The following is a 9958-nucleotide window of genomic DNA, read 5'->3' on the forward strand; positions in this document are numbered from 1 at the left end:
GGGGCGGAACCAGAAGTGACGACAGAAGCGGTGGGCGGGGACACAAGATGGCGGCCATGGTGCTGGCGGCGACGCGGCTGCTGCGGGGCTCGGGCTCGTGGGGCCGCTCGCGACCGAGGTGAGCCGAGGGCGGGCCGGGGGTCGGCCGGGGGCCGGGGCAGCCCGAGCCCCCCTGGGTGCCCCGCCTCCGGCTTCCCCATGCCGTGGCGCGGCGGCCGGTGAGCGGGCTGGGGGTGCGGGCCCCTGGCCCCGTCCCCGAGGCGACGGTGGGGCTTCCTCGTCTGGCGCCCCGGGCTCCGGCCCCGAGCTTCATCCGTCTCTCCTCCCCCTCCCGCTTCTCCCGGGCGGTCGGGGGCTTGTCCGAGGTCACGTGTCATCTCCGCCTCGGGCCCCTTCCGGCCGCATGTCCCCTTGTGAGGCCGAGTCCGCGGGGCCTCGGCTCCTTGGGGCCCGCGGAGCCGGGGTTCCGTGGCGGCCAGAGCCGTCCCCTTGGCCGCGGCGCTGTGCGCCTTCTCCTCTGGACCTCTGGCCTTTTCCCACACTAGCACTTTCGTTCAGGCGACAGGTGGGGTTTTGCCTTCTCGCTGTGTACAGCATTTGCGTGGGAGCCGGGTGCTATGATGACAGAAACCAGGCAGTGGGTTCAGACAATCGCGCACCTAGAGTATCAGCTTTGAAGCCGCAGTTCCGCGGTAGGAAACATGAGACAACTTCAGGAAGAATGAAGAGCAGCCTCCAAGGAGGTGTTAAGCCAAGAGAGGTGGGAAATGAGAGAAGGGTTAGCCCTGTGAGCAGTGCTCGTGAAGAAGGCAGGGCAGGCCCAGCTGCGGGCGTGATGAGCCAGTGTGTTGAGAGTGTGAACAGCGGGCCAGTGGGCGCACCTGGTGCGGCGGGGCTCGACGGGTTAGGAGATGAGTTTGGAGAGTGAGTGGGGGGTCAGAGCATACAAAGCCTTTGGGACCTGGTGAAGAGGTGTGGCTTCCATTTAGACTCCAGGGGGGCTTTTGAAGGGCAGAGCTTGGTCAGGTGCTCTGTGAGCAGAAACTGACTTGACCCACACAGCCCCCACCCGTAAAGGGCTGTTCCTACTGTTTCATAGACACAGCACCAGCTTGCCTCAAGGGCCTGGGCCCAGGCAGAATTTGTTCCGTCAGTGACGCCCTTGGTCACGCCTCTGCCCTGTCTCTGGGATGGTGTAGAAATCTCTGCATGAGGAGATGCAGGCTGCACCTTGGTGGCCACCACAGTTTACGCTGTTCTCTCTCTCTCTCTCTCTCTCTGTTTTTTCCGGTCGTTCCAGGTGTCTTGCAGGATGTCAGTTCCCCAACCAGAGATTGAGTCTGGGCCCCGGCTGTGAAAGTGCCGAGTCCTGACCACTGGGCTGCCAGGGAAGGCCGCAGCGTCTCATTTTCCTCATGCCTGCACCGCCTTCTCTGTTGCAGGTTTGGAGACCCCGCATACAGACGGTTCAGCAGTGGTGGGGCCTACCCCAACATCCCCCTCTCTTCCCCCTTGCCGGGAGTACCCAAGCCTGTTTTTGCTACAGTTGACGGACAAGAAAAGTTTGAAACCAAAGTTACCACACTGGACAATGGACTCCGTGTGGCATCCCAGAATAAGTTTGGACAGTTCTGTACAGTCGGGAGTGAGTACTGTTGGTGGTGTTGGGGGTGGTCCTGTTTGTTGCAAAACGCACACACCTCAGTCGACTGTGAGTTGTAATTAGGGCATAGTTAATAAACTGTGTCCTGAGTGAAAAAGCACATTATAGAATCTGAAGGTTTAGCAGCTGCAGAATGAACAGTAGCTGTCTCGGTGGTGGGTTTGTTTTCCCTCTTTCTACCTTTCTGTTACTCTAAAAATTTTCTACGGCGAGCATAAAGTGAAGAATCCTGTAAATACTGACGTGTGTGTACCCGTGAAGTGCTCAGAATTGAGACAGTGGACATGCTCATCACTCTCACGTGTTTAAATTTGGCTGTTTAGTTGTATTCACTCTTTTAAAAGGTTTGTCTTAAGTGTTTCCTGTTGAACATTTGGTTTAATCTGTCAATTTTCTTTTTATTACCAGTTCTTATTAACTCTGGATCAAGATACGAAGCGAAATATCTTAGTGGAATTGCTCACTTTTTGGAAAAATTGGCATTTTCGGTCAGTGTCCAGTTGGTCATTTTGAGTCTATGCTTGGAAAGAACCTATCCAGTTTCCTCTTTTAGAATGGCACTTTCCATAAGTGATTACGTTGCTGAGTTGATGCTAATTAAATACTTTCTTAAAGACTGTATTTGGCGGTGGCTTTGGACGCTCACTCAGAGTCTCTTATTTCCCGCAGTCTACTGAGAGATTTGACAGCAAAGATGAAATTCTGCTAACCTTGGAGAAGCACGGGGGTATCTGTGATTGCCAGACCTCGAGGTATGCCGGCTTCACACACACATCCCTCTTGCATCGCGTGGAGCTGCTGCTCTCATCCTTGCTCACAGTCCCCTGAACCCCCCCCTCGAAGAGGCTGTGGGGCTGAGTGGTGAGAAGCGAGCCCTGGTCCAGGCAGAGAGCTGGTGGCGAATTGGAAGAGTGGGCAGACTTGCAGGGCCACGGGGCCTCCAGAAGGCCGTTTCCCTGGTCATTGGAGATAGGCCGCCGGCTGGGCACAGGGGGTCTCTACGGTGCTCACAGATCAGGCAGAGGGCGGCCCCACAGGTGATGGGCGTAAGAGCCAGGGACCCAAGGTGTGCTGGGAGTGTGGAGGATGGGCCTCTAACTCGTTCTGGAGTCAGGAAAGTGACTTGACGTTGGCCTGGTTCTTGAGGGAGTTTGCCAGGTGGAACGATGGGAGACAGAGGCTCAGACCTGGAGAGTAGCAGTTGCAGAGGCTCAGCCTGAAGAGGCAGGGGTCTGTTAGGGAGGGGGGTTCACAGACAGCCAGGGGTGTGGTGGACAAAGACAGGTAGCGTTTATCTAGGGTAGGGCGTGTTCAGGAAGCTTTGTTCAGGGCGATATGAGATGAGCAAAGATCACACTTTGGGGGTGGGGTGCGTCATGTGTCGTGTGGAATCTTATTATTAGTTCCCTGACCAGGGATCGAACTTGTGCCCCCTGCAGTGGAGGTGCAGGATCCTAACGCAGGAGCTGCCAGGGAAGTCCCGGGTCCTACTTGATTAAGTGGTTGGTTACTGCCATCTGAATGCTACATAGTGAAATGACAAGGATTAGAGTTAGCATGGTCTCTGTGTTCATGGGTTCAAAAAGAAGTCTGTTGAGAAGCTGGTGGTTCCCAGCTGCCTCTGAGTGAAGTCAGAGTCTCTGCCTTCGATGTCGTTTAGAGCCTCTTCCTCCGTGTCCCCAGGTCCCTTTCTCGTCAGGCGGGCCTGAGTCCTGCTCCTACGCAGCCCACCCACTCTCAGCTCCCCATCTGGTTCTCTCTCCCTGCCCTGCTCAAGATGGCCCCTTTTCTGCAGAGGCCCTGGGGGCCGTCTCTGCTCCAGGGCTCGCGCCTCTCCTGTGGCTGCTGTGCTCTCTGGCCTCCTGCCAGATCGCCCTTCCGCCCGCACTCGTGGCTCTAGTTTTCAGAGCCACGAGGCTTTGCAAGGGGACGCCTGTGCTTCCCCTTCCGAGGTGACTTGGTGCACCCGTCCCGTCGCAGTGCTGCTGTCTGAGGCCAGGTGTGCACCCCCGGACCGGCCACACACCAGACACACAGCACGGGGGCAGGGACAGCTGTGGAGGGGCCTGTGCTGGCGAGGACCGCTCAGAGCCCCGCGCGTTTGCTGGACAGTGTCTTCCACTCCGGCGCTTAGCCTGTGCGGGTGTGGATCCTGCCTGCCGAGGGTTCATACTGTGCGACAGGAAAGGGGAGCAGCACCAGGTTTGGGTTGAGCCTGGATGCAGAGTGGCGTTACCCCCCACCCCACCCCGCGTATGCCTGTCGTGCCCTCAGTGCCCCCAGGATTGGTTTTGTTGGTTTTTTCAGAGACACCACCATGTATGCTGTGTCTGCTGATTCTAAGGGCCTGGACACAGTGGTAGGCTTGCTGGCAGACGTGGTCCTGCACCCCAGGCTGACAGGTGTGCGCTCCGGCTGCTTGAGGGGTCCCTGGGGGTGGGGTGCCTGGAGCTGTGTCGGTGTCCTGCCCTGGGGAGGGGCATGGTGTCCTTGGAGCCTTGGGCTGCCCGGCCAGGGATGGCTAGTACAGGGACACTAGAAAGCACACTCACAGGAAATGTGCTTGGTGCTGGGTGCGTGACACGCCTCGCTCTGCTCTGCGGCATCTGCAGTGGAAAGGTCCTTTCATTTCAGAAAGGCCTCTCGGGTGGTGTTTATATACTGACGGGTGTGCTACCAGGAGTCTCCATGTCCCTGTCTCCCCCCGCCTTCCCCAGCCTTACAAACGGCAGGATTTGCACTCCCCACCAGGAGCAGTGCCAGACTGGGCTGGCTGCGGTGTTTCCCAGCAGCCTGGCCTTGGGGCGGTGGGGGAGCGGGGTCCCAGGCTACAGGACCACGTTCACGGTTCTCTGGCGCTTGTCCCGGTGACCTGAGGAAACGCCCCCGATGTTGGTTTGTGCGTGTGTCTGGGTGGACGGCTGGGGACCGGCGTGCCTCTTGCGGGAGGCTGCGCCTCAGAGCAGGTCCGTGTGGCTGCCTCGTGCCGGAGCCGGAACATGCCCAGTCCTCCAGTCTGCCTGCAGGGTGTGCCCCGTCCCCCCGACTCGCACGTACGTCCCCCAGGACTGTCCCGGGGAAGGCAGAGGAGACTGCCAGCGCCCACGGGTCAGCGACATGGCCTGTTCAGGGACCTGGGCTCCAGGTGGCTCCTCCTGAGCCTCGGTTTGGTTCTTTGCAGACGAGGAAATTGAGATGGCGCGCATGGCTGTGCAGTTTGAGCTGGAGGACCTCAACATGCGGCCCGACCCGGAGCCGCTCCTCACCGAGATGGTTCACGAGGTGAGGCGGGCGCGGCGCCCCGGGGCCACCTCTGGAGACGCCTGGGATTTCTCAGGTGTCAGCAGTGCCCGCTGTAAACTCACCAGCCCTCAGAGCAGTGAGAGCTCTGGGACGTGCCCTTTATGTTTCGTACGAGCTCTCATTCCGGAGCGGCGGGCTTTACTATTTTTGTAAACGCACAAAGCTGCTCCACCAAGCAGTAGCTGAACCAAGCCGCTGGCGGCTTCCCGTCTGCTGGGGGTCGTCGCGGGCCAGCTCTCGGGGGGCTGAACCAAGCCGCTGGCGGCTTCCCGTCTGCTGGGGGTCGTCGCGGGCCAGCTCTCGGGGGCCTGGCCGCCTTCTCTGTGTCACGTGTGTTCCTCTCACTTGCGTGCCCAGGCGGCGTACAGGGAAAACACGGTGGGGCTCCACCGTTTCTGCCCCGCGGAGAACGTCGGAAAGATGGACCGGGACGTGCTGCACGCTTACCTGAGGAACTACTACACCCCTGACCGCATGGTGCTGGCCGGGGTAGGGGTGGAGCACGCACAGCTGGTCGAGTGCGCCCGGAAGTACCTCCTGGGGACCTGTCCCGCCTGGGGCACGGGGGCGGCCGTGCACGTGGACAGATCGGTGGCTCAGTACACTGGGGGCATCGTCAAGGTAACACCGTGACCTCGGGCTGCGCGTGCTTTCTTGGACTTCTTTTTAGGTGGTATCTTACGTTTATCCTGTGGGTGTTTGAGTTGATGATGTTGCAGCTTCACCTTAACCCAAATCCTCCTTAGAGCTGAGTTGGGCCAGAGCCAGAGGCTCGAGTGGCTCTCGCCTCTCCAGGGCCTCCTGATGTTACTGCACGACTTCTGTAGGCCTGGTCACAGACCCCTTGGCCTGAGGAGCGCCGAGGCCCAGTGGCCCGTATCTGAGCACGCACGCCCGTTCTGCTTGGTTGCAGCTGGAGAGAGACATGTCCAACGTCAGCCTGGGCCCCACCCCATTCCCTGAGCTCACACACATCATGATCGGCCTGGAGAGCTGCTCCTTCCTGGTGCGTCCCACTGCCCTGCTGAGTGCTGCCCCAGCCTCCCACCGGAGGGGGATGTCACCCCCCCCACCATGAGCCCCACCCGCCTTGTCCCTGCAGGAGGGGGACTTCATTCCTCCCACCCGCCGTGTCCTCACAGGAGGGGCCTTCACCTCTCCCCACTGACTCCCCCCGCCCCTCCCTCCACCCCGGTGTCCCCACAGGAGGGGGACTTCATCCCTTTTGCAGTGCTGAACATGATGATGGGCGGGGGCGGCTCCTTCTCGGCCGGTGGGCCCGGCAAGGGCATGTTCACCAGGCTCTACCTCAACGTGCTCAACAGGTGGGTCGGGCGTGCCGTGTCCAGGTGTGTTGGGGCCCTGGCCCAGCTGAGCCCGCTTTGGGCTGTGACACCTTTCCTGTGCCCTCGCAGGCACCACTGGATGTACAATGCGACCTCCTACCACCACAGCTACGAGGACACGGGCCTGCTGTGCATTCACGCCAGCGCCGACCCCAGACAGGTGAGGCTGGGCTGCTTTCCCCCGGGGCCAGGGGCCACGGGGCTCAGCTGGCACACTCGTGCTTCCCGCTCTCTTGCAGGTGCGAGAAATGGTGGAAATCGTCACGAGGGAGTTTGTTTTAATGGCTGGGACTGTGGACGTGGTGAGTACATCTGTGGTGCTGGCTGGTGGAGACTGCGGCATGGGGCGGCCAGCAGTGGCCTGTGTTCCGTGCCCACCCCAGCAGCGTCTCAGCCGGGGCAGCACAGCCCGCAGGCGGGGGCCCGTCCTTGCTGATGTCCCTGCTGAGGAGCCCCCAGCCCAGCCTCCTGGGCCCGCCCCACGGCACCTCAGCCGCCTGTGGAGGAACTGGAGAAGCACCCCACGGAATGAGCTGGCCACCCGGGGCGTTTGTCTCACCTTTTCTGGCTCTTGTTTGTTTTTAAGTCCTGTTTCCTTGTTTGTTTTTTATGCCATACACGTTTAGAAGTCTTGTTTTTTCCTGGAGCAGAGCTGGCACAAACGAGCAGGTTCTGTGTACACGGTCCATGTGGACTGTGCTCATACACTTCCACAGGCACCCAGCAGCAGAGAGCCCGGCGCATGAGCCGTCTCCTCTGGGTTAGAGCTGCTTTCTGCGTGTCTTGTCTGCAGGATATGCAGTTACCACATATTTCTTTCCTGATAAGAAGCATGGTATTAAGAATAAAAACACGTGTGGAAGTTTGCACTTGACATCGTTAGCATCCTACCAGAAAAACAGTGCAGTGTTTTTCTCTCAGGCAACGCCAATTTGAGACAAAAAGTATTTGCCTGAAGTTGCAAAAGTGAATGAGGCCTGTGTTAGGTCAGGACTTAGCGTACTTCAGTGGTGCGGAGTCAGTGCTGATGCTTCTCCAGGCCTGCGCGCCCCTAGCAGGCGGCCTGTGCCTCTCCTCAGCCCCGCCTCTCCCCTCGAGCTCCGGGTTGGGCCTCGGGGACATGGCCACTGGGCTCTCAGTCTAAGCTTCCGGCTTGGTCGCAGGGGCCCCAGGTGCAGAGCTGGTGGGGTGAGCACCGCTGCCCGGGCCTTGCTCCTGGGCTGGGGGTTGGCCCTGGAGCTGACAGAGCCGGCAGCCAATTTGTTTTCCTGTGATTGCCGTGTGCGGTCCCCTTTGGGGTCCTGCAGTTCGGGGGTTTGTGGTTTTTCCTGCTTGTGTCACACAGCAGACTGTTTATACACAAGCGCTCCAGGGAGGCAGGACTTAGGCCTGTTTGGGATGTGGCCAAGGCCCTGTTAGTGCATTCCCCCCAACCCAGAAAGCCCGAGGATAAAGCATGGCGGGACTTGGCTGGTGACTTCGGCGAAAGCCTGGGCCCGGGGGGCTTCCTCCCTTATTCAGCCCAGGGTAAGCGAAGACCCTTTCTCAGGACATGTCTTTCAGCCTCTGCCGCCTGGGCCACGTGCCAGTGGCCGGGTGCTGGGGCGTGAGGACTGAGCCACATGCCCCTGCAGGTGGAGCTGGAGCGGGCCAAGACGCAGCTCACGTCCATGCTCATGATGAATCTGGAGGCCCGGCCTGTCATCTTTGAGGACGTGGGGAGGCAGGTGCTGGCCACACGTTCCAGAAAGCTGCCCCACGAGCTGTGTGCACTCATCCGTGAGTAGGGTTCCTGGGTGGAGGCCCTGCGGGCTCGGGCCCTGCCTTGCCCTTCGCCCGGCGTGCTTCCCAGCCCTGCAGTGCCAGCTCAGCGCCTTACTCGTACCGCCCCAGCTTTTTGCCCCCTCACACACGGGCCTCACAGCCCCTCCAGGTTTAACACAGATTCAGCGGGGACCTGGGTGGAGTGCGTGGCCAGAGCCCACTGCACGTGGAGGGGCACCAGCCCCCACAGTGGCTCTGTGCCAGGCGTTGGTGGTCTCCCTGCTTGAACGTCCAGGCGTGCCCTAAGCTTCATCTGCCTGTGGCTCTCGGCCTCTGTAGATTGCTCGGGTCTGCAACCCCAGAAGGGTTCGCCTGCCGCTTTGTGGAGGCACCTCGCTAGGTGAAGTGTCTCCTGGGTGTGGAGGCCCGCTGGGAACTGCGCTCACCCCACCCGTGTGTGAACTCTTGTCTTCCCTCGGAGAAGCTGCTTGGTGCTTGAGAACCACAGTTCCGACCTCCCCAAGGCCTCATCTTCTGTAGGAAATTAGTTCCTGGGGTGTCAGTCCCTCCTCTGACGCTGGGCTGCGTGTACGGCCCCTCAGCCCCCTGGTTCCAACCCCATCCACTGTCCATGCAGCCCTGAGGAGGTAGTTTTTACTCTCCTGTGGAGTTCTATAGGTGAATCAAACGAGGCCTGTTTTTTCCCTTGGTTATTACTAACTTTCTGGGAATGAGCACATCCTTGTGTGTCTGAAACTGACCCTTGCCCGCCCACTAAGACCTCGCCCTGACCCACTGCGGCCCACTCTTGGCTGCACTCGGACGCTCTGCAGTCCCTAGCACCGCTCCCGGCAGGTGGGGGGCGCTGGCGGGGGGACCCACCAGTCTGTTCAGGGCTACTGCCACAGTGTGGGGAGGGCTGGGCTGCGGCAGTGTGCGGGGTGGCCCTGACACCTCTGCTCCTGTGCCAGGCGACGTGAAGCCGGAGGACATCAAGAGGGTCGCCTCCAAGATGCTCCGTGGGAAGCCCGCTGTGGCTGCGCTGGGAGACCTGAGTGAGCTGCCTGCGTACGAGCATGTGCAGGCAGCGCTGGCCAGCAGGGACGGGCGCCTGCCCCGGGTGTACCGGCTCTTCCGGTAGAGGCGCCACAGCGGCGCGCCCCCCGTGCGTCTCGGGGGTGACGGCAGGGCAGACGTTCATGGCCTGGGACTTCCCTGAACATGAGTGGACAGCTCAGCAGAGCACGCTTCCTTCAGAAGACAGGCAACCAGCAGAATAAAGGTTGCTCTCCAGCCCTGTGGCCGGAAACCAGGGACTCGCAGGGAGGGGGAGCCACCAGTGCGGGTCAGGCCAGGCTCACCTTCCTGCTCGCCCAGGAATCTGGGCAAGTGGGGTCACCACAGGGTCCCTGAAACGAGTGGTGTTGGAGTGGGTGAGGCCTGACCTCTCCTTGGAGGCCAGCGGGCCCCTCCAGCCTGCCCACTTCTGGAGGCTGTGGCCATCCACACCAGCATCTGGGGTCCCAGAGTGACCCTTCATCCCGCTTGACTGATGGGGGGAAGCTTCTCCCTCTCCTGATCTCCGAGGTGTGCAGGCGGGGCGGCTGGGCCTTCTGAGACTTGACTGGGGGACGTGCTGGGCGGCAGGAGGACTGAGGCTGTGTGGAGCCCTGCGGGACCTGGGCACTGCACTGGCTGCCTCGCCCTCCGGACGCTGCTGTGGTTTAGAGGGGGGCTTCCTTCCTGGCCGTCAGCGGGGTGCACAGCTTTGTAGCAAAGAGTCGACTCCAGGCCATTTGTTTTGAAAGCCCAGGGGCAGCCCTGCTGGGTGCAGGAGTGATTTCAGGCCGTCAAATAAATGTTTCAGCTTCGGCGTCATCCG

The 9958-nt window shown here is 60.5% G+C and overlaps 1 protein-coding gene across 1 annotated transcript; it reads left to right on the forward strand.

Moving 5' to 3' along the window:
• Positions 1-43: 43 nt before the first annotated feature.
• On the forward strand, positions 44-9954 carry PMPCA (peptidase, mitochondrial processing subunit alpha). The gene is made up of 13 exons (NM_001076964.1): positions 44-118; positions 1443-1645; positions 2072-2151; positions 2333-2415; positions 3971-4065; positions 4845-4945; positions 5324-5587; positions 5880-5972; positions 6173-6291; positions 6382-6472; positions 6552-6614; positions 7947-8091; positions 9048-9954. Exons 1-13 carry the CDS (start codon positions 48-50, stop codon positions 9215-9217), a joined length of 1578 nt encoding a protein of 525 aa, NP_001070432.1. The 5' UTR covers positions 44-47; the 3' UTR covers positions 9218-9954.
• Positions 9955-9958: the final 4 nt, after the last annotated feature.

This window comes from Bos taurus, chromosome 11 (assembly GCF_002263795.3).
Source record: "Bos taurus isolate L1 Dominette 01449 registration number 42190680 breed Hereford chromosome 11, ARS-UCD2.0, whole genome shotgun sequence".
Taxonomy (NCBI): Eukaryota; Metazoa; Chordata; class Mammalia; order Artiodactyla; family Bovidae; genus Bos; species Bos taurus.

Excerpts from the sequence above, each read along its gene's own strand:
- PMPCA (NM_001076964.1), top strand. The coding sequence starts at position 48 with ATGGCGGCCATGGTGCTGGCGGCGACGCGGCTGCTGCGGGGCTCGGGC. Across the intron at positions 119-1,442 it reads TGGGGCCGCTCGCGACCGAG|GTTTGGAGACCCCGCATACA; the intron begins GTGAGCCGAGGG and ends TCTCTGTTGCAG. Across the intron at positions 6,292-6,381 it reads TACCTCAACGTGCTCAACAG|GCACCACTGGATGTACAATG; the intron begins GTGGGTCGGGCG and ends GTGCCCTCGCAG.